The sequence below is a fragment of the Physeter macrocephalus genome, chromosome 15, assembly GCF_002837175.3.
Source record: "Physeter macrocephalus isolate SW-GA chromosome 15, ASM283717v5, whole genome shotgun sequence".
Classification (NCBI taxonomy): domain Eukaryota; kingdom Metazoa; phylum Chordata; class Mammalia; order Artiodactyla; family Physeteridae; genus Physeter; species Physeter macrocephalus.
In genome coordinates, this window is record NC_041228.1 from 24,766,151 (window position 1) to 24,792,060 (window position 25,910).

Sequence of the window (25,910 nt, forward strand, 5' to 3'; positions counted from 1 at the left end):
TTAAAAATTGCTTAGCAGCATCACAAAGAGCTAAAATCTAGCCACAGTAACTCCTAACAATTCATGAAAGCATATTTTTAGGATTCAAAGAAAATATTAGAACTTGGTTTGGTTGTAGGGTATATTTGAAAGAAATAAATTATTTAATTTTTTAAAACTCTGCTATATAATCCAGATTTTTTTTTACATGTTTTGTCCTTCTTTGCCATGCCTTAAGCCATCTTGTATTAATGAGTCTTTTAAGGGAAAGTGCTTCATGATCTGACTCCTCTTGCTATAGTAAGTCTCCCAAATATATACTCTCAAGGGCACCCTGTACTTTTCCTTTGTAGCATTTTTTAAGATTATTTAGTTAATCTTATAGTTGATGTTTCATGTTTATCTCTATCCCGATAATGTGAGGTGTGTGGGGAGGCAGGGCCTGGTTTATGACTATATGATCAACAATTCTCATCCTGTTGAGTGATTCGTAGTTCTTTTATAAATAGTGTTGGTTGTGTGAATGACTGAGTAAATTAATGAGTGAATAAATAAATATGTTGTGACCCTGCATTAAAACTAAATAGAGCAATATAATAAAACAAAACAAAACAACAAAAATGTTTATGGGGGAAAAAAGTACATGACTTGACTTTTTCATTCTTGTCTCCAGGTATCTAGTTTTTACTTTCTTAAATCCATTCTGCATTTGGTACCTGGACTGATCACATTAAAAATATAGACCCAGTTAAGTAAAATGATGTTCTACACCTGCAAACTATCCCTTTAGTTTTGACCAAATATGAATAATCCAGCAACTGCCATAGACTGTCATCTGTGGCCCTCCTTAAATAGGCATTTACCTCTCCATCTCCATCGAAAGAATCTCCCCAGCTCCAAACAATCTTAGATTTTCTGTGAATTACATAGTTTTCATATAGACAATATGTTATTTAGTGCCCCTTTTCCCTCGGCCTGGAAGCCCATCCTGAATTTCTGTTCTAAGTTCGTGTGTCGTAACTTTTCAAGATTCAACTCTGACATTATCTCAAGGATGCCTTCTTTAAACTCCCAGGTTGCAAAAATGTCCAATTTTTATGCTCCTATAACACCTGCTTACCTTTATCTAGCACTTATTACACATTATTATAATAACCTCTTTGTATCTAACTCCTCCTTAAGACTTCAAATCCGTTAAAGAAAGGATCCTATCTTATTCATTTTTGCATGGAAACATTCTAAGTCAATGTTTTGTGTTGAATAAATATCCTCCATAAAATAATTATAACAAATCATCATCAAATATTCATTTGACCTTTCACTAGGTTGAAAGATTGTCAAAAATTACAAGTGATATCCAGTTTCCCTGAGACATTTCTTTGATGAATTGCCTCTTTTTCTTGCAGTTTAATTGAAACGTTTAAATTGTAAATGTTGGCCTTTTTTATTTCTTATATTTAGGTATATTTCACTTTATTTAATTATTCATCAATTAAAATTTCTTAAAAGTTTTTTGAGCATTTACTATGTGTTATACACTAAACCAACTTCATGTCACTTAGAGATAAAAGAAATAGTTGCTGACATAAAGGAACATAATTGCTTGTAGGTAAACAAAAAGAGTGTTAAAGCTCTAGTACAAATAAGGATATGGGAGAATGAATTTTAGCTAGCAGGTTTAGAGCTAAAAAAGAATATCTGAGATGAAGAAAATAGCATGTGAAAAGCTATGGAAGTAGCTTAGAGCATGATGCATTTTAAAATTACAAATTGTCAAATGAAGTTCCCTGCCTTTTTAGATGTAGTTCAGATAGTCTAACCTCTGATTTCAAAGGAGGTCTAAACATTTCTCCAAAGAAGACATACAGACGGCCAAGAGGCACATGAAAAGATGCTTAACGTCGCTAATTATTAGAGAAATGCAAATCAAAACTATGATGAGATATCACCTCACACCAGTCAGAATGGCCATCATCAAAAAGTCTACAAACAATAAATGCTGAAGAGGGTGTGCAGAAAAGGGAACCCTCTTACACTGTTGGTGGGAATGTAAATTGGTGCAGCCACTGTGGAGAACAGTATGGAGCTCCCTTAAACTAAAAATAAAGCTACCATATGATCTTGCAATCCCATTCCTGGGCATATAACCAGAGAAAAACATGGTTTGAAAGGATACATGCACCTTAGTGTTCATCATAACACTGTTTACAATAGCAAGACATGGAAGCAACCTAAATGTCCATAGACCGATGAATGGATAAAGAAGATGTGGTACATGTATACAATGGAATATTACTTGGCCATTAAAAAGAATGAAATGATGCCATTTGCAGCAACATGGATGGACCTGGAGATTATCATACTGAGTGAAGTAAGTCAGGCAGAGAAAGACAAATATCACATTATATCACTTATATGTGGAATCTAAAAAAAAAATTATACAAATGAACTTATATACAAAACAGAAACAGACTCACAGACTTAGGGAACGAACTTATGGTTACCAGGGGAAGGGTTGGGGAGGGCTAGATTGGGAGTTTGGGATTGACATGTGCACACTGCTATATTTAAAATAGATAACCAACAAGGACCTACTATATAGCACAGGAAATGCTGCTGAATATTCTGTAATAACCTAAATGGGAAAAGAATTTGAAAAATAATAGATACTTATATATATATAACTGAATCACTTTGCTGTACACCTGAAACTAACACAACATTGTTAATCAATGATACTCCAATATAGGGCTTCCCTGGTGGTGCAGTGGTTGCGCGTCCGCCTGCCGATGCAGGGGAACCGGGTTCGCGCCCCGGTCTGGAAGGATCCCACGTGCCGCGGGGCAGCTGGGCCCGTGAGCCATGGCCGACAACAACAACAACAACAACAACAACAAAAATGATACTCCAATATAAAATAAAAATTTAAAAAAATAAAGGAGGTCTAAACTCTTCTAAAAGATTTTAGTGAATTTCTTGCTCATAACTGGAAACTTAATGTCTAATGGTTAATTTTGTCTTTAAATTTCTGATTTCTGGATTATTTCTGTTCTACATAAATTCAAGCAGGCATTGTCCCCAGTTTTATCTAAACAAACAAAAACAATTTTTAAATATGCAGGTGATAACTAGGTGATAACTTGCTTGATTAATCTTCTGGATAATTTAGGAAAAGGAGGGCAGTCTACGTCAAAAGTAGGCAAACAACTTGAAATTCAATATTACATACACTTATCTGTTAAATCCTTTGTCCAACCAGTTGCTGAAGTGTTTTTTCTTCTGACTTCTTCACTACACACCATCCTCCTACTCACATCATCTTATTCCTTACTCTTCTACTTCCCATTTCTTTTCCACCCTCTTCCCCCACCGGATGGCCTTAAGAAAACTATATTTTCCATGTATGTTGTGCATGATAATTCATCTCATTCTATCCTACCAACTAATTTGTTTCTCTTACTGACAGACCTAGATTAAGTTGGATTTTCTTTTATTTTCATGATAAATCATGATAAAACATTAATTCATGTAAATCATTTCTATTACTGACTTGATGCTATATGTGTTCTCATCCTAATACCAATGGGATGTTTCAGTGAAACAAAGCACAAGGAGAGGCTGTATTATATGTAAACATGACCTTCATGACTAGATTAAATTACTCACAACTAAGAACTAGGAAAAGAAAAAAAAATTGCTTACTTTTTTTGTGTTGGAAATCTATGTTTATTTCTCATTTTTAATAGGAATTGCATTTGCTGGGTTTTAATCAAATTTATCTGATCCTATGCAGTCTGCCCCTTGCTAATTTGAATTCTGTCCCTTTCATAGCATGTCCTCTGTTTTCCAATTCCCTGCTTTGGGTTCATTTCATTATGATTCCACATTTATATACTTCCTTCCTTCCTTCCATGAAGACATGGATTAGGCTTTCATTCTTATGCAGATGACACTAAGATGTATTTGAAGATTAGTCCTAATTGTTACTCTACTTCTGACATTTTATCAGCTTCTCATGAAGACATAGAGACTAGGATGTCCAATTAAATGTTATTAAACTGAACTACTCTTTTGATAGTTCCAGACACTGATTTAATAGGTTTTATCATTCACTTTCAGATGTGTGTGTGTATGTATGAGTGTGTGTGTGTGTTTCATGACCAACAGTCAACAATATGAGAATTTTAATTGATTTGAGGAACTGTTTCTATACCTGTTTGTCTGAAGTTTAATAACAGGTCTTAGTTTAATAATTCAACATTTTTTCAGGTAGTTGAAATTATATACTATATAAATAATTATTAAACAAGTAAAATAAGAACAAAATGAAATTCTGACATATTGAAAGCATTATAACCATATTTCAAGGCATTACTTAAATCTACTTTTCTGGGTTTAAGATTGTTATAGAGGAAACTCCAGTGTAGAATTTCACTTCATAATGAAAATAACTCTGTGTGAAACTTTCCAAACTATTAGCAGTTTCCTCCTCAGAAAAAAATAAATGTAAGAGAAAGATAAATTGTTTTTGAACGTACTCCTTCAAGACATATGCCAAATATCATGCGGAAAGAGTAAAATTTTGACACTTAAGTAATATATCTGTACCTTATTTAATGCAATTTATTTTCTGTGTGAAAACTCCACAATTCCTATTTATGTCCATTAAGAAAGCAGATACTAGTTCTGGTGGTATTCTTCTCATTTGTCCTGTTTTCCTTTGTCCACTTCGATAATAAATTTCTACCAAGCCTTATTCATTGTTTACAGCAAATCTTTTCTGATCCCAGTTAAAAATTAATTCCCCAAACCTTTTCATTTTCAAAGCATTTTTTCTTCATTAGGTTGCTAATAACTTCGTTAAAATTTTTACTTTAATTTATAAAATATTTTTCACAACTTTAAAAATATTTTCTGTTTGAACTAATATAGCTTTTGTATCTCCTATAACTTGTCTTAGAAATTTTTAAATTTCTTGAGCCATTTTATTTTCTCAGTCATTTTTTATTAGTAGATTATTTTATATTCAACGCATATACATCTGCCAACATGGGGTGTTTTTGGGTTTTTTTTTTCCTTAGAATGTCCCTAAAGCATTTCCATTCAACCATCTCTAATAGTAATGATCACATATTAATTTTAAAAGATGTCTCAAAAAGTGTTACATGGAAATGAATACCTTGTTATTGTTGTACAAGTTCACCCTCAGTTTTTTTTATAATGTTTATTCTTTATAAGGATTCTATAAAAGCCATAGGAGAAAGACTCCCAAATTACTAGATAAGGGGGGGCAAAACATAGAAATAAAACAATTATTTTTTTATGTCACTTCATATGAGTAGTCTTTCCTGATCTGTTATCTACTTCCATAACCTTTCTTGATCTATTACTTCCATAGCATCTCTTAAATCCAACTTTATCTACTAGTTTAGTATTTCTCTTCTCTTCTAGACTGTAAACTCCATGAGGGCAGAGACCTTGACTGTCTTCTTTACCTTTCAGTGTCTAGCACAGTGTGTCAAACAGAATAATGCACTCATTTGTTTTTGGGATACATGAATTTGCAGAATAAGTATTGTACAGCATTTAACTTTCACAAATAAATTAAAATATATCATCTAAAATTAGTATGTAGAATTTATCAGAAAAATTACATTGAACTGTGAAAGTTAATTTTTATTTTCAGTGAACAATTTGATGATTACATTCACTGAACAAAAGTTCTTAACTGTTAGATCATATTTGTTTCTAGATCTGGAACATATTTGATCAGTAAATAATAAAAATATCATTTTTGCTTTGTGGCATTAATAATGTATTGCTATAATATCAGTTTAAATTTTATGTTTATATCAGCTTATAATATAAGCTTAATATCAGTTTATATCATAGACATAGAAAGTTTTAGGTGCTAGATTCTTACTGAAGTTTATAAAACTATAATAATTCTGATTCCCTCAAACAACCCCCATCGAATATTTCTTATTTATAACATATAATTTGCTTACTTCACTATCTTGGAATCCAAAATAAATTTACATTTTTTAAATTGTTATTAAATGACTTGACATACTATCACCACTCTCTTTTTCCTCTCCTGGGTCTTAGTCCCAGGAGACAGTCTTTTGGAGAGAAAATAAATAATTAAAATCAATCCAACAAAACTCCCCACTTTCTGCTTTAATCAAATGTCATAACAAAAACACACGCTATCAACCTTGTTGCAAAGTATAGATAGTAAGGATAGAGTTCAATTACCACTGGTGGTGTTTGGGCAAAGACAGATTAGAAAGAAATTGTGAGTAATGCTTGCCCTAGTTTACCTCTATGAGATCAGGGATAGTTCCCTTTCATGTCTGGGAGGTAACCATACCATGTCTCAATATGTTCAAGTCCCATTGAATACTAGAAGTTGTCCATCATTAAGTACCAACACTTATTCAGTTTTAGTCATTTTATGTTTTTCCCTAGCAATATTTATTGTCGTACCTAGCAGGGCTCTATCAGAAACCTTAACACAAATAAGTTTTTTATTGGTACATCTCCCATAGTCTAAGCCATTCTGATTTGGTGAAGCTCACAAAGTTTGGGCTATTCATACTTATTCATTGTTATATACATTCATTGTCATGCCTTATTAGAACGTTTAATTTTCCAAGTTACAAGTTAGAGTTTCTAGGAGCAATAGAAACTCTACTAAGTTAAAATTAATGTCATCTGCTTTGCTATCACCTCTGTGTAGCATAAGAAATATAGTTTATTCTGTGACCAATGTCAAGTTATTCTCAGAAATGATCTAATACTATGAGTCTCATCCCTGAATAATAAAAAAAGAGATCACTGTGGATATTGAAAGATAGAAATGGAAATACTTCTGCTAGGGTAAACATCAAACCGTTTTAATAACAATAAAGCTATGTCTCTGAGATTGGACAACAACATAACTTCCAGGCTCTACTAACCTCATTGCACCTATTGGGAGAAACCATTAAGAGCACAGAGATAACTGCATAATATAGTGTAAAGTCATTGTATGCCTGTCAGAGAGAATGGGTGATATAGTGTAACTGTCTAAGTTTACAGGTAAAAGAATGAGATTCAGATGGTTTGGATGTGCTCAAGTGTGAACACAAAGTTGAAGATGCAGGGATAGTAAAGATACATAAACTACAAAGCTATTTGGACTTCATCCTAATGACTCCATTAAAGACATAGGCTATCGTGCCCTTCATAACAAAGAATTGTTACTTGCTAGAAATCTTCCAACATACCTAAGACACAGCCTTAGGGCAGGAGACAATAGAGATTAATTGTTCACAGAGCTGTTAGTGAATCCTAGGTGGATGACAATATCCACAAAAGGGTGGTGGCCTAAATCGCCACTGCATGCAAAGGAGGTGGGGGGAAGAAAGATAGAAACCAGAAACAAAATCAAATCTTTGTTGTGACTCTCTATTTTAATCATGGTCTCATTCATTCATTCCTGTATTTAATGAGTATCTACTATGGGCCACACGCTCTTCTAGGCACTGGAGACACCATGGTGAACAAAACCTAGTCCTTGCTCTCATGTAGCTGTCATTCTAATAAAGAAAAGAGACGGTAAACAATGGTATATGTGTGTGTGTGTACACATGTATGCATGTGTGTATACTGTATGTAAATATGTATATCTCTGTGTATGTAGTGTATGAAGGTGATACTTAAAAATCTAAAGTTTAGATAGGTTAGTCATATAGATTAGTCAGAATAGACTATTTATTAAGAACTTTTTGAGGAGAAACTTATACAAAGTGAGAAAAGAAGCAAGTACTAACGTCTTAAAGTGGAAACATTCTCACTGTGTTTAAGGAATTGCAAGTAAGTGAGTGGAAGGAGCTTTAAGGAATTTTCAAATCCTGAGAATATGTTGGAACAGGATCACAATAGTCCCTCAATATTATTAAAAATTAATTAAGATTCTGGAAGGAGAGAGTGAAAGAGATACTTCACGGTTCAGTAGACCCAGATACCACTATAGACCAGACCCAGCTGGTATATTCCATGCAAAAAGAATATTTAACCTGAGAATTGTATCCTTCTTATTCAGTGAAAAAATAAAATTTTTGCTTCTCTTACTTGAGTAGTTCAAACATTATATCCAGCATAAATCTAAATGCCTGGAGGTTACAGTTGAACCAAAACATATTTCATTGTATTTAACCTTTTTCTTAGGTGTTTCTCAAAGCATAGTTAACTCTATGTGCTTGACCTGAGGAAAAAATAGGACTATGGTATATTGATAGAGGTTAAGGATGAATTTTGTTTGTTTGTTTTCTGCTACTATACTTACATCATTTTCTTGAAAGGGCATAATCCTCTTAACAGTAGCTCACAGTGTCTCCTTATATATAGGCTCATTTTACTTTGAAAACAAGACTAGAAAAGGTTAAATTAGCTATTCTTCTCTACCTTTTTAAAAATATAGGTGGAACATGAATAAAACATACATAATATTGTAAAATAACTATGTTAGAGGCAATGAATTAAAATAATCATAGATATATAGACTATATAAAAATTAGCTAATTTGTATCAATTCATTTTAAACTGCTGAAATCAGGATGTTAACATCTTTGTGACAACAAGCCTTCCCATCCAGAACACAACATGTCTTTTCACTTACACAGGTTTTATTTCATTTCCTTCAGAATTTTTTTTATGGTTCTCTTTATAGAAGTCTTGTACCTTTCTTGCCAAATATGTTTTTCAAAATTACACATTTACTTTGTAGCTTGTGTGAATTGGATCTTTCCATTTGAATTGCCGATCATTATTCTTATAAAAGAAAACTTTAAATTTTCGTATGCATGTTTTCTTCAAAGCCAGTTTACATGACTCTTAAATATAACATAGTATAAATTGTAGACAAATTATTAACTCGTTTGAGTTTAGGTAGGCAAATTGCATATTGTAAGTAAAAAAATGATACCGTTTTATTTTGTAATCCTTTCCAAATTTTTCCTACTTTATTGCATTACCTAGAACTTCTGAGATAATGTTGAATGCTGTCACAGATTTTGAGCATCCATGTTTTGTTCTAATCTTTAATGGCAAAATTTTTCATATTTTATTATATAGTCTAATACTTCTTTTAATTTCATACATTCATTGTTACATTTAGAAAGTTTTCTCCTTTTTCTACTATTTCTGTATTTCTAAAACTTAAATCAGGAATTTCTGCTTTATTTATCAAACATTTAATAAACATCTGTAATCACATTTATCTTTCTCCTTTGTGTTATTAATGCTACATTGAAGAAGAAAATTTGTATCAAAATAATGTATGAGTTCAATATAATTCAATAAGACTACCAATCTTTTTTAAACTTCACAAACTGACATACCAAAAGTTCATGGAAAAGTAGATATTCAAGAATAACAAAGAAAATAATGAAATTGAACAATGATGAGATTTGCAATGTCTATATTAAAAGTGATTAAACAGTATGGTATTTCAGAGAAATAATCATAGATAAGTGAATCAATACACAAAATACCAGTTCAGATCCATGTATGGATTTCTGAGAGAAAGAGGGGGAGGGTGGAGTATAACATAACATAATACATATGGAATTTTAAATTGGTGGGGAATAAAACAGTTTACTATAAATGCTACTGGGAAAACATATCCATATTTTGGAAAGTATAATTATCTACCCTACTTCACACCATACAAAAATAATGTCCAAATAAATGAAAAGTTTAAATATAACATAAAATTTGAAAGTATGAGAATTTAACATTAGATGGTGTTTTCAACCTTTTCAACTTTTGAAAACCTAGATTTGAAGAAACCTTTCCTAAGCAAGACATAAAATACAGCTACCCTAGAGGAAAATACTGACAGATTTACACGTACTTTTAAAAAAGTTTTCAGAGAAAATTAACTAAAAGCAAAGTTTACAAATTAAAAAAAAAAAAAAAAGACGGGGAAAATAATTACAACATGCATAAAAAATGGTTAATACTGATAATATGTAGGAAACTTCTGTAAAACCATGAGAAAAGGACAATGAAACTAGAAAAAGTGTACATGAACAGAAAAATCAGAGCAAAAGAAATAGAAATAACAGTAAAAACTTCTGCTAAACCATACTAATAGAGAATTGGAAATCAAAATGTTACTAACATATTTAATGTAATGACAAAAACACAAATAGTTAACACTATTATTTTGGTGAGAATGTGGAGACCTATTCTTCTTTATACCATTTTTGAGAGTATACTGAAAAAAAGTGTGGAGTAATTTACACATATTTATCCAATTTTTAAATCCTCACATATCGTAGCTAAGTAAGCCTTTGAAGAATTCATTCTGCCATGATAGCACAAATATAAAGAACACATATTAGCACAAGTATAAAGATATAGGTACCAAGATCTCCATTCCTGGATTATGTTTTATAGCTGAAAAAATTAAAACAAACTTTCACTAGCATATGCTGTAAAACAAGCAACCACAAAATCTTAGTGGCTTACAAGATAATTTTTCCTTTCAGTTACATTGTATGTTGGTTGCTATGGGTCAGCTGTTGCAAATCTGCTCAAATGGCTGGTCTTCTCATTCCCCAGCCCAGGATTAAGGAAACCCCTAATTACCATATGCTATTCTCATAGTTGAAGGCTGTCAAAAATTTGCAATACATCCATCAGCTACTGTTGGGACTGTGAAATCTATTAAATAAATCCGCATATGCTGACCTAGAACAGTATTCATGATACATGAAGGGAAGATAAGTTTCAGAGGAATATGTATAGAATTAGCTCAGTTTCTTAAAACACTCAAACACACAAAAAGCCAAGAATTTTGTAAAAACATGTACACCTACAAAAAGAAAATATTTGCAGAAATACAACCTTACTTGTTAAGTGGTTACTCTTTGGTTTGGACAGAAGCAGTCAGGAAGACCAGCATATTTATGGGTGATTCTTACTTGTCATTTTATGAGTGCTTTTTTCTTTATTTTTATGTGAAAAGAAAATCATTTTCAAAAAAGACAATTTCCCAGCCTGAAATGTATTTTTAAGGATTCTTTATCAGCATGTAGAGAGCACATATTTTACAGTCCGTTTAAGAGCTGTGCCAAAGAACTTGGATATTTGTTCTTTTAGTAAACATTTCTACATCATGAAGGCCAATGCACTAGGAGTTAATGAACAGAGATGATAAACAAGGCCTGTCCACAAAGGACTGTAAGTGTTTGCACATTTTAGAAAACAAAGCATGCCAGAGAATTACCAAGTAGTAAGAGCCACTCGAAGTAGTATGTCCAATTAGAAAGATGTTTCTACTAACTTCAAACCAATCATGTGATTGCTCTAAAATTCTTATTGCTATAAAGTTCGTAAATATACTGCATTCTTCATCACATCACTAGCACTTAAACACCTTTATGGATATGCCATTCAAATGATGTGCTGTGAGGACTACAATCCATTACAGAACCCTGAGTAGAAGAATTGGGAACACTTCCTATAGAAAGAAGTGGCACATTGGTTTAACTTTGTTTAAATGAATAGGTTTTCCGCAGGCAAATGTAAGAAGGAATAACATTTTAGCCTTGGAGAACAGCATGGAAAAAGTGGAAAACTATAAAAGGTATATATATATATTCAAAGAAAAAAAATAATTTATTTTTTTCTGGCAGAAGTTGAGTGTATGACAGTATAAGATGGCAGGAAGTTGTATTGGAAAATAAACCTATATCCTTACAGGAATGATTTTATATTCTATTTTAGGCAGTTGTTAATTTATCCTATAGGAAACAGATCAAGTTTTTAAGCAATTAAGTGAAATAATCAAATTTGTAGAAAGGTAAAGGTAGTAGCACTAAGGAGGATGGAACAGAGGGTGAAAATGGAGTATAGAAAAGGAGTTAAGTAGCTATATCTAGTCTAGGAAAAAGATGATTATGAAGCAGTGGGTGTTGGGAAGAGAAGAAAAAGAAGGATAATAAGATGTTTCAGAAGTGGAATACATAGGTCTTGAGGAGTGCATATGTACGCATGGGAAGGAGGTGGAGGGGTTAGTTAAAGTTTTCATTAAATACTTTAAAATATTTCATGGAATGTCCAGTAGACAGAGAAAAAATTTACTCTAGAAATCAAGAGAGATGACAAAATTGGTGATGTAGATTTGAGAGCTGTCAACACACATGATCATTGTTGCCGTAAAATTGAATTGGAATAACTATTCAGAGAGAGCATTGAACAAAGAGAAAATAGCCTGTGAAATAAATTAGCATAATAATAATATTATGCTACTTAAGGGTCAGATGGAAAAAAAATAGAACCAGAACACAGGGTATGGAGCATAACTATTCAAAGCAAATAGGCCTAGAATCAAGAGATTCAGGACTATGTAAGGGACAGCTGAGAATTTCAAAGTTGATCAATACTTTCCATTACTGCTGAGAGATTAAGTATGTAGAAAAAAATGAAGAGATACTATTAGATTTAGGAGGTCATTTCTGGCACTGTGACAGCAATTTCAACACTGAAACAGAACTTAGACTGAAATACTTTCAAAAGTGAATGGGGCAGAAAAAAATGGAGTAGTGAACATGGAAAACTTACAAGAAGTTGCAATATAATGATCTCACTTATATGTGGAATCTACAAAAGACAAACTCATAGAAACAGAGAGTAGAATAGTAATTCTCAAAAGTGAGTCTGGAGGTGCTAGGTTAAAGGGAACAAATTTCCAGTTATACGATGAATAACTTCTGAAGATATAATGTACAGTATGGTGAATATAGTTAATAATTCTGTATCACATACTTGAAGGTTGCTAAGAGTGTAGATCTTAAACATTTCTCGTTACATACACACATGCACAAGTGGTGATTATGTGAGGTGATTGAGATGTTAATTAAATCATCATGTTCACCTTAAATTTACACAATGTTATATGCCAACTATATCTCAATAAATCTGTAAAAAAGAAACCAAATGTTAAATATTCAGAAATTTTGTGAGGCCTTGACAAAGCTTTGGTAGCCTAAAATCAGCCAAGGTATTTATACTATGGAAATTGGAAATTGAAAAAAAAAAAAAGTGAAAAAGAGGAAGAAAATGGAGTAATGAACATGGAAGACTTACAAGAAGTGGGGTAGTAAGTGAAAAAGGGAAGGTTGGTAATTGATGTTGAAGGAAGAAAATACCATTTGTTAATTTTTCCTTATTATAAAATAACAGTTTTATTGTTTAAAATATAGAAGTCAGACACAAAAAAGAGAAAATTAAAAGTAACCAATAAATCACCACAAAGTTGTCTAGAATAGATTCATGCTAAAATATGAGCTAAAGGAAAAAAAAAAAAACTAGCTAAAAAACGCTAACATACTGTAGAGACACACATTTCATGATAAAAAGATAAGACTTGAAGTTGGAAGACCTGAGCTCGAATCTTGACTATGCTATTTACTAGCTGAGTGATCTTGGACAAGTCAAACAAACTTTTGGGACCTCCATAAACTGATCTTTAAAGTGATTATATGTAAAGTTTTATGTGCATATGAAAATCTAAATTAAACTGTACATGACTTAAAAATACAATGAATTATTATTGATGGATTGGAAAAAGATGACTTAGGCAGGATTTTAATGGAATGGGGCAAAAAAATGCAATCAAAAGTAATGTCGGGCTTCCCTGGTGGTGCAGTGGTTGAGAGTCCGCCTGCCGATGCAGGCGACACGGGTTTGTGCCCCAGTCCGGGAAGATCCCACATGCGACGGAGCGGCTAGGCCCGTGAGCCATGGCCGCTGAGCCTTCATGTCCAAAGCCTGTGCTCCGCAACGGGAGAGGCCACAACAGTGAGAGGCCCGCATACCGCAAAAAAAAAAAAAAAAAAAGTAATGCCACCAAGAAACTTTTGTGGTGCTCAGGAAGGAAGTCAAGACAGATACAGTGTGGTCAGAAACTCTTTTGTTAATTAGAAGGGAGAAGGGTTAGAAAACAGGAAATATTATAACATGACTTTTGTGGGAATTTCTTAAAATTACTTCAGTGTAGCTCTTTTTGTAATCTGAACGGCCCAATTCGCAGTTATAAGAACAGAAAAAGTAGTTTTAATATTGATGTTTCAATTATGAGTTTTATGCTATTATGCTATTATGAGTCCTAGTGTACTTAATAAATAGAAAGGAAAACACTATTTAAATTGCTAATCAGTCCAAAGATTTGCTTCTTCCTCTTTGTAGAATTGAATATTGAATAAATATTGAATAAATATAACCTGTCACTAATTAAACTAACCTATTTACAGTCAGGACAATTTATCATGCTTCACACTTTTATTCATAACTAGTTTTCGATTAATGTTTAAAATATGAACTTGTGAACTTCAGGGTGTAAAAAACACTCTTATTTCGATGTCACATTAGAATGTCATAATATATATTTCAATTTGGTTATTATTGTGCAATTTTGAATTTAAAGTCTATTTGCAAGTTATTTTATTGTTATAATTTTGCATGTGGCACGCTCACCTTTTAAAATGCAATTTCTCTTTTAGTGAAGACATGTGGCTCTAATCTTCAAGGACCAAGTGGAACCTTTACATCTCCCAACTTTCCATTCCAGTATGACAGCAATGCACAATGTGTCTGGGTCATCACAGCGGTGAACACCAATAAGGTAAATGAAAACTATCTCTGGTGAAAAAGTATAACCATGAAGACAAAAACAAAGACATCATGAGGGAAGTGCAGTGAAGAAAATTCATACCTAACGTATGATTTCTGAAATATTTCCTACTTATCTATTATATAAAACGTAAACTTATATGAGAAATACGGAAAAATGTTAACTACTGCAGTTCTATCCCAACTAACATATAAACGACAACACATTAAAATTATAAATTAATGTTTTCTGAGAAACGCTTTTGAAGGTTGTAAGTATGCTTTTTTTTTTCTAAAGAGGCCATAAATAATGGCTTTTCACTTCATATCTTTCTGCTTGACATATCATTCGGGTATATCATGTTTTTATACATAGCTGCCTTTCCTTTCAGTGTTTCTCTATTGCCACAGATCATATAGCTTTTCTTTATTATAAAAAGTTATTAATGTGCTCTCCACTAATAGAGGATTCATATTATGGGTACTTCTAAAGGTTGGGTTGTCTTTCTCTTTGACTAAAAATGAATAAACACCTAAATATGTATATGCCACAGTACTTCAAACAAAATTATAATGCTGAATGAACGAAAGAGCAGCTGAAAAATTAGCAAGCTTTCTGTTTCTGTTCTCTCTATCCTGCTTTTCCTTGTAAGAATGTATAGTGAGGACCTAAATAGGAAGAGTCAAAATTTCTCTCAGAATATTTGATACCTTATCTGAGTTAGACTAAGGAAAGGTTGATGGTAGAGTCCATAAAACTGGGTCAGATTTGTAGTTCAAATACTGATTTAGAATTTACCAACTAACAACTTTGATCAAGCTATTTAACCTCTCTGAAATTCAGCTTCTTTATCTATAAAATGTGAGTAATAAGAGCATGTATTTCAAAGTTATGAGAAGTAAGTGAGGTAATGCATGCAGAGTACTTAGCAGAGTTAATAAGTACTTAAAAAACATTAACTCGTTATTAAATACAAAGTATACTATTTTCCAGACTGTTTTGGGTTTTATGTTCATAAAACAATCATAAGAGTAGCAGGGTTGTTTTAAAAATCAACTCAGTGGTCAATTACACTTGCCTTATAGGAGAGCCCTGATTTACGACTCATAAGAACTAGGTAAGAAGCCTATGCTCCCCTAAACTATCTGTATAAACCTTGGGAAAATTACTAAATCTAAACCTTCTCCTTCACAAAGGAAATCATTTTACTTACCCAGCCCGTGTTGTCAATTCAATTCAATTCAATTCAACAAATGTTTATTTATCGAATACCTTCTCTGTGCAAATTATGGGTTGTTAAGGAAAAAAAATCATGAACTACTTAAAAAAAATAAACTCACGTTTATTGAACATTTAGCAACATGCCAGGTACTATTCGCAGCACTTTTCATGAATTATTTAATTTTAAGACTTCCCTTAATAGATAAATAATTTTATGTCTGCATTTAATAAAGAAGATAAATAACGTGTCTAAGAACACATAGGTAGCAAAGGTCAATGCTGTGTACTTTATAAGATGTGTGTTATTTACAATGACGTATCTCAAACTAAGACATAAGTATCTTACACTAAGATAAGCATGAAGCAAATTCATTGTAAAGTATGGGAGAAACACATTGTATTAATCTTGTATTGAGATAGAAATCTTTTTTGTGTCATAGCAGTTAACCTATAATTGTCAGCAAAATGTGGTAATTATCTCCTGCTCTATAAGATGTCTACTTTGCTAAGCTTAACTCATTTTCATTATTGAATTACCTGAAGTTTCACAGAGGTCATCACATTTCTCCTTGATTTTCTTAACCAATCTACCAAACTTTTATCTATTCTTTCTCTCCCTAAAAAAATCAAATTTATTTTCTAAAGAAGATATAATTACTTTCTTTGCTATTTTTATCAAATAGCTGATTGAGGACATTCATTTTTGATCTGTTGGTTTATATCCGTTTTAAGATACCCTGTAAAAATCCGAGCACTTTCAACCATCTCCCACAATTATATTTTACACTGTGGCCCAGTTCACTCACACACACAAACACACACACGACACACACATACATACAATGGTACAAAATAATTTTCCCTTACTACATGAATGCGATTCTCTGTTTTTGATTCTAACTTGTTGTAATCTATTTTTAAAATGCTGGTCATGCTGGGCTTCCCTGGTGACGCAGTGGTTGGGAGTCCGCCTGCCGATGTGGGGGACACAGGTTCGTGCCCGGTCCGGGAGGGTCCCACATGACGCGGAGCAGCTGGGCCCGTGGGCCATGGCTGTGCCGATGTGGGGGACACAGGTTCGTGCCCGGTCCGGGAGGGTCCCACATGACGCGGAGCAGCTGGGCCCGTGGGCCATGGCCGCTGGGCCTGGGCGTCCGGAGCCTGTGCTCCGTGATGGGAGGGGCCACAGCAGTGAGGGGCCCATGTATCGCAAAAAAAAAAAAATACTGGTCATACCTCACTAAATCAATTTTTTGATGCACAACAGGTTATAACCATATATTTTGACAGATACTGTTGGAAGATATGCTTACATAGATTACCATGTCAGAACTTTTGGGAAGACAGTTACTGGCATAAACCACAGGTGCAGAGCTCTCTTAGTTCGTATAAACCCAAATTAACCAAGATACTTAACCCCTCAATATCTATGATTTTCTTCAAAAATCATTGCTCATGTTTTTCTTTATGTTTGATAATTTAAAAGCAGTCATTGGGGAGGGTTCAAGATGGTGGTATTGGAAGATACTGAACTCAACTCTTCCCACAGATACGACAAATATACAACTACATATGGGATAATTCCCTCTGAAAGGGGCCTGAAAACACAACAGAATCTCCACAACAAAGGGTGAAAGGTCAGCCACAAAGGGTAAAGGGACATTTAGGAGAAACAGAGATGCAGTCATGCTAAGGAAAAAAAACACACCCCAGCCACAGCGATTCACAGTCTGGAAGGATCACAAGGTATGGATATTCTCCTTGAGAAGCAAGAGATTTGAACTTCACATCAGGCACCCCAACCCTTGGATCCTTCACAGGAAAGATGAGCCCCTAAAACACATGGCTTTGAAAACCAATGGGTAATACATCCAGGAAAACTGTAGAACTACAGGGAATGGAAAACTCACTCTTAAAGGGGTCACATGAGACTCAGTCAACCTGAAAACCAGCACAAAATCACCAGATTGAAAAGTGATTTCAATCACTTGAAAAGTTCATAGGTAAAGGGGACTCCCTTACTGATCTTAAAGTGTCTGCTGGAGAGGCAGGAACCAGTTGAGATGCTCTCTGGGGACTAAGACACTGGTGGCAGCCATTTTTGAAATCTCAGGGTACCTTGCTAATACCATCTCTGGAAAGCACATAAAGTCACTCCTCCAAGACTGGGAGAGGTAGCTGATTTACCTAATACATAGAGACAAATACAGAGAATTAGGCAAAATGAGGAGACAGAGGAATATGTTCCAAGTGAAAGAACAAGACAAAAGCTCAAAAAACAAAGTAAAGCAGAGTTAAACAATCTACTTTATAAAGAGTTCAAAGTAATAGTCATAAATATTCTCACTGAACACCAGAGAAGAATGGACAGACACAGTGAGAACTTCAAGAAAGAGACAGAAAATATGAGGAAATACCAAACAGAAGTTATAACTGAACTGAGAAATACACTATAGGGGTTGAAAAACAAGTTGGATGAGGTAGAAGAATGAATAAGCAAGCTGGAAGACAAGCCAATGGAACTCACCCAGACAGAGCAGCAAAATGAATAAAGAACTTAAAAAACTGAATACGTCTTAAGAAATCTTTGGGACGAGATCAACAGGAATAACATTTGTGTTATAGTGGTCCCAGAATGAAGAGAAAGAAAAAATGAGAAAAAATATTGAAGAAATAATGGCTGAAAATTTTCATAATCTGGAGAGGAAACAGACATCAAGGTCCACAAAGCACAGAGAATTCTGAATTAGATGGACACAAAGAGACACATAACAAGACACATTATAATTAAAAATGGTAAAAGTCAAGGACAAAGAGAGAATACTAAAAGCAGCAAGAGAAAAACAACCTGTTACATGTAAGGGAAACCCCATCAGGCTATCAGGAGTTTTTTGTTTTGTTTTGTTTTCAGCAGAAATCTTACAGGCCAAAAGGAGTGGCATGACATATTTAAAGTGCTGAAAGGAAAAAACAACCAACCAAGAATTCTGCAATAACATACCCAGGAAGGTTATCATTCAGAATTGAAAGAGAGATTAAGAGTTTCCCAGGGAAGCATAAGCAAAAGAATTTCACCACCACTAAACTGGCCCTGAGAGAAATGTTAGAGGACCTTCTTTAGGCTGAAAATAAATGTCAGTAGCTAAATAATAAGAAAACAAAGTAAAAATCCACTGGAAAAGGTAAATATATAACAAAGGTAGTATATCAGTTACTTATAAAACAAGCATGAGGATTAAAAGACAAAAGTAGTAAAATTAACTAAAATTACAATAGTTAGTTAAGGGATACATAAAAAGATGTAAAGTGTGTCATCAAAAGTATAAAACACTGGGCTTCCCTGGTGACGCAGTGGTTGAGAGTCCGCCTGCCGATGCAGGGGACATGGGTTCATGCCCTGGTCTGGGAAGATCCCACATGCCACGGAGAGGCTGGGCCCGTGAGCCATGGCCACTGAGCCTGCGTGTCCGCAGCCTGTGCTCCACAACGGGAGAGGCCACAACAGTGAGAGGCCAGCGTACAACAACAACAACAACAAAAAAAAAATTATAAAACACTTGAGGAAATGAAAATATACAGCTTTGGAATGTGTTCAAATTTAAGTTCCTAACAACTTAAGACAAACTCCTATTTAATTAGAATGTAATATGTGAGCCTCATGATAATCACAAGGAAAAAATATAAAGTAAGTACACAAAAAAAATGAACAGAAGTTTAAAAATAATGCTAAAGAAAACAACCAAAACCCAAGGAAAAGAGAGAGGAAGAAAAGAACAGATAAAAACTACAGAAACCAGAAAACAGTTACCAAAGTGGCAATAAGTACATACCTATCGATAATTACTTCAAATGTAAATGGATGAAATTTTCCAATGAAAAGACCTAGGGAGAATAAATGGATTAAAAAAAAAAAGACCCATCTGTATGCTGCCTACAAGTGACTCATTTCAGGAGTAAGAACACGCACAAACTAAAGGTGAAGGGATGGAAAAAGATATGCCATGCAAATGGAAATGAAAAGAAAGCTGATATGATACTCATATCAGAAAAAGTAGACTTTAAAATAAAGATGACAATAAAAGACAAGGGCATTACATAATGACAACAGAGCCAGTCCACCAAGAAGATATAACATTTATAAATGTATATGTACCTAACATAACACCAAGATATATAAAGCAAATATTAACAGACTTAAAAGGAGAAATTGAAAGCAATACAGTAATAGTAAGGGACTTGAACACCCCAGTTACATCAATGGATAGATCATCCTGGCAGACAATCAATAAGGAAACAATAGACCTAAACAACATCTTACACCAAATTAAGTCCTTAATAGGTATATAGAACAGTCCATCCAAAATCAGCAGAATACAAATTATTGTCAAGTGCACATGGAACAATCTCCAGGATAGTTCACATGTTAAGGGCCCAAAACAAGTCACAATACATTCAAGAAAATTGAAATCATATCAAGCATCTTTTCTTATCATAATGGCAAGAAAATGGAAATCAGTCACAAGAAAAAAAAATGGGAAAAAAAGACAAAAACATGGAGATTAAGCAACATGCTACTGAATAACCAATGGGTCATGGAAGAAATAAAAAAAAATCTAGAGACAAATGAGAACATAAATACAACATATCAAAATCTATTGGATACAGCAAAAGAGGTTCTGAGAAAGAACCTACCACAAACAATTATACACCAACAAATTGAACAACCTAAAGAAATAGATAAATTCATTGGAACACACAATTTTCCAGGAATGAATCATGAAGAAATAGAAAAACTGAATAGACTGATTACTAATAAGGAGATTGAAGTAGTAATCTGATACTTCCCAACAAACAAAAGCCCAGGACCAGGTGTCTTCACTAATGAATTCTACAAAACATTCAAAAATTTAATACCTATGCGTGTCAAACTTTAACAAAAAATTAAAGAGGAAGGAAGCCTTCCAAACACATTCAAAGACATTTTATGAAGCTAGCATTGCCCTGATACGAAAACCAGGGCAAGGACACCACACACATGTGAACATGCACGCACGTGCATGCGCGCGCACACACACACACACACACACACACACACACACTTAAATTATGAGCCAATATCACTGATGGACACAGATTCAAAAATTCTCAACAAAATATTAGCAAACCTAATCCAACAATACATTGAAAGGATCATAAACCACAATCAAGTTGGATTTTTCTAGAGATTCAGGGATGGTTCAACATCTGCAAGTCAGTTAACATAATGCATCACATTAACAAATTGGAGGATAAAAATCATATGATTATCTCAATAGATGGAGAAAAAGCTTTTGACAATTTGACATACATTTATTATAAGAAAAACTCTCAACAAAGGGGATGTAGAGGGAACTTACCTCAACGTAATTAAGGCCATATGTGAAAATCCCACAGCTAATATCATGTTCAACAGTGAAAAGCTGAAAGCTTTTCCTCTAAATCAGGAACAAGACAAGGATATCCACTCTCACCACTTTTATTCAACGTAGTATTAGAAGTCCTAGCCACAGCAACTAGGCAAGAAAAAGAAATAAAAGCCACCCAATTGGAAAGGCAGAAGTAAAACTGTCACTATTTGCAGATGACTTGATGCTGTATATAGAAAACCCTAAAGACTCCACCAAAAAACACTGAAAACAACAACAAAAAAACAGTAGAAATAATAAATTAATTGCAGAGAGTCAAAGGATACAAAATCAATATACAAAAATCTACTGTGTTTTTATACACTAATAATAGGCTATTAGAAAGAGAAATTAAGAAAATAATCCCATTTATAATGACATCAAAAATAAAAAAATACCTAGAAATAAATTTAACCAAGGCAGTGAAAGACCTAAATACTGAAAACTATAAAACACTGATGAAAGAAATTGAACAAGATACAAAAAAGGAAAGATATTTCATGCTCATGGATTCGAAGAATTAATATTATTAAAATGTCCATACTACCCAAAGCAATCTACAGATTCAGTGCAATCCTTATAAATGCCAATGACGTAATTCACAGAACTAAAATAAATACATTTACCCATGAACATCATAGGGGTTAGGGGTGCCAGCCTACTGCACAAATGAATATCTGCATGTAACTTTATAGTCAGCCCTCTGTACCATGGTTTCTTTTCCACAGATTCAACCAACTACAGATCATGTAGTACTATAGTGCATATTTATTGAAAAATAAAATCCACATATAAGAGGACATGCACAGTTCAAACCCATGAAGGGCCAGCTGTAGTTCTAAAATCTGTATGGAACCACAAAAGACCTCAAATGGCCAAAACAATTTTGAGAAAGAAGTATTAAGCTGGAGGTATCACATTCTCTGTTTTCAAACTATAATGCAAATCTACAACAATCAAAACAGTGTGGCACTGACACAAAAACAGACACATAGATCAATGGAATGGAATTAAGAGCCCAGAAATAAACCCACACATATATGGACAACTAATCTAGGACAAGGAAGCAAAGAACATACAATGGAGAAAGGACAGTCTCTTCAATAAATGGAGTTGGGAAAATTGGACAGACACATACAGAGAATGAAAGTAGACCACTATCTTACAGCATACACAAAAAATAACTTAAAATGTATTAAAGACATGAATGTATGACCTGAACCCATAAAATTCCTAGAATAAAACATGTGCAGTTGACATTGACATTGGTATTTGTGGATCTGACTCCATATGCAAGGGAAACAGATGCAAAAATAAACAACTGGGACAACATGAAACTAAAAAGCTTCTACACAGCTAAGGAGACTGTTATCAAAATGAAAAGGCAACCTACTGAATGGAAGAAGATATTTGCAAATAAAGAGTTAATATCCAAAATATATAAAGAACTCATACAACTGAACAATAAAAAATAACATTAAAAAAATGGGCAGAGGATCTGAATGGACATTTTTCCAAAGAATCCTTATAAATGGCCAGTAGGCATATGAAAAGATATTTAACATCACTGACTATCAGGGAAATGCAAATAAAAAACACAATGATGTATTACTGCATACCTGTTAGAATGGCTGCTGTCAAAAACAAGGAATAATAAATGTTGAAGAAGATGTGGAAACAAGTGAACCCTCATAATACTTTTGGCAGGACTGTAAATTCGCATAGGCACTGTGGAAAACAGTATAGAGGTTCCTCAAAAAATTAAGAAGGGAACTACCATGTGACCCAGTATCCCACTTCTGAGTATTTATCCAAAGAACACAAAAACACTAATTTGAGAACATATATGTACCTCTATGTTCATTGTAGCATTATTTACAAAAGCCAAGATATAGAATCAACCTAAGTGACCATCAATTGATGAATGGATAAATAAGTTCTGGTATACACACACACACACACACACACACACACACACACAATGAAATACTACTCAGCCATGAAAAAAGGTGGAATCTTGCAATTTGCAACAACATGGATGGACTTTGAGGGCATTTATGCTAAGTGAAATAAGTCAAATGGAGAAAGACAAACATTGTATGTTTTTATCCATATGTGGAATCTAAAAAACAAATAACAATAACAAGCAAACAAAATGACATAAAAACAAGCTCATAGAGGAGAGCTGGGAAGATGGCGGAAGAGTAAGACGCGGAGATCACCTTCCTCCCCACAGATACATCAGAAATACATATACACGTGGAAAAACTCCTACAGAAAACCCACTGAACGCTGGAAGAAGACCTCAGACCTCCCAACAGGCAAGAAACTCCCCATGTACCTGGGTAGGGCAAAAGAAAAAAGAATAAACAGAGACAAGAATAGGGACGGGACCTGCACCAGTGGGAGGGAGCTGTGAAGGAGGAAAGGTTTCCACACATTAGGAAGCCCCTTCACCGGCTAAGACTGTGGGTGGCGGAGGAGGGAAGCTTCGGAGCCACGGAGGAGAGCACACCAACAGGGGTGCGGAGGGCAAAGTGGAGAGATTCCTGCACAGAGGGTTGGAGCCGACTGGCACTCACCAGCCTGAGAGGCTTGTCTGCTCACCCGCAGGGTCGGGTGGGGGCTGGGAGCTGAGGCTTGGGCATTGGTCGGATTTCAGGGAGAGCACTGGTGGCATGAACACAACCTGAAGGGGTTAGTGCACCACGGCTAGCTGGGAGGGAGTCCGGGAAAAGGTCTGGAGCTGCTGAAGAGGCAAGAGACTTTTTCTTCCCTCTTTGTTTCCTGGTGCACGAGGAGAGGGCATTAAGAGCTCTGCTTAAAGGAGCTCCAGAGATGGGCGCAAGCTGTGGCTATCAGTGCAGTCCCCAGAGACGGGCATGAGACACTAAGGCTGCTGCTGCCACCACCAAGAAGCCTTTGTGCGAGCACAGGTCACTATCCACACCTCCCCTCCCAGAAGCCTGTGTAGACCACCACTGCCAGGGTCCCGTGATCCAGGGCAACTTCCCCAGGAAAACGCACGGTGCGCCTCAGGCTGGTGCAATGTCATGCCGGCCTCTGCCACCGCAGACTCGCCCCACACTCTGTGCCCTTCCCTCCCCCCGGCCTGAGTGAGCCAGAGCCCCCGAATCAGCTGCTCCTTTAACCCCGTCCTGTCTGAGCAAGGAACAAACGACCTCCGGCGACCTATATGCAGAGGCGGGTCTAATCCAAAGCTTACCCCCGGTAGCTGTGCCAACAAAGAAGAGAAAGGGAAATTTCTCACAGCAGCCTCAGGAGCAGTGGATTAAATCTCCACAATCAACTTGATGTACCCTGCATTGGTGGAAAACCTGAATAGACAACGAATCATCCCAAATTGAGGAGGTGGACATTGAGAGCAAGATATATTATTTTTTCCCCTTTTTCTCTTTTTGTGAGTGTGTATGTGTATGCTTCTGTGTGAGATTTCATCTGTATAGATTTGCTTTCACCGTTTGTCTAGGGTTCTGTCTGTCCATTGTTTTTTTTTTTACTTAAAAATTTTTTTTCTTAATAATTATTGTTTATTTTAATAACTTTCTTTTATTTTATCTTACTTTATTTTATTTTATTCTCTTTCTTTCTTTCTACTTTTTCTCCCTTTTATTCTGAGCTGTGTGGATGAAAGGCTCTTGGTGCTCCAGCCAGGACTCAGTGGGAGAGCCAACTTCAGGACACTGGTCCACAAGAGACCTCCCAGCTAGACATAATATCAAATGGTGAAAATCTCCCAGTGATCTCCATCTCAACACCAACACCCAGCTTCACTCAACGACCAGCCATCTGCAGTGCTGGACACCCTATGCCAAACAACTAGCAAGACAAGACAGGAACACAACCCCACCCATTAGCAGAGAGGCTGCCTAAAATCATAATAAGGCCACAGAAACCCCAAAACACACCAGCAGACGTGGACCTGCCCACCAGAAAGACAAGATCCAGCCTCATCCACCAGAACACAGGCACTAGTCCCCTCCACCAGGAAGCCTACACAACCCACTGAACCAACTTTAGACACTGGGGACAGACACCAAAAACAATGGGAACTACGAACCTGCAGCCCGCAAAATGGAGACCCCAAACACAGTAATATAAGCACTATGAGAAGACAGAAAAACACACAGCAGATGAAGGAGCAAGATAAAAACCCACCAGACCTAACAAATGAAGAGGAAATAGACAGTCTACCTGAAAAAGAATTCAGAATACTGATAGTAAAGATGATCCAAAATTTTGGAAATAGAAAAGAGAAAATGCAATAAACATTTAACAAGGACCTAGAAGTACTAAAGAGGAAAAAAGCAATGATGAGCAACACAGTAAATGAAATTAAAAATACTCTAGATGGGATCAATAGCAGAATAACTGAGGCAGAAGAATGGATAAGTGACCTGGAAGATAAAATAGTGGAAATAACTACTGCAGAGCAGAATGAAGAAAAAGAATGAAAAGAACTGAGGACAGTCTCAGAGACTTCTGGGACAACATTAAATGCACCAACATTCAAATCATAGGGGTCCCAGAAGAAGAAGGGAAAAAGAAAGGGACTGAGAAAAATATTTGAAGAGATT

At 34.9% G+C, this 25,910-nt stretch overlaps 1 protein-coding gene across 3 annotated transcripts in view; it reads left to right on the top strand.

The window, feature by feature from the left end:
• The window catches only part of CSMD3 (CUB and Sushi multiple domains 3), a 1,193,315-nt gene that overhangs the window by 538,271 nt on the left and 629,134 nt on the right, over window positions 1–25,910 (top strand). For all 3 annotated transcript variants that reach the window (XM_024129404.1, XM_024129405.1, XM_028500327.1), the window contains one exon: window positions 14,538–14,659. In XM_024129404.1, coding sequence (XP_023985172.1) covers window positions 14,538–14,659 — 122 coding nt within the window. The remainder of the gene's footprint in view (window positions 1–14,537; window positions 14,660–25,910) is intronic.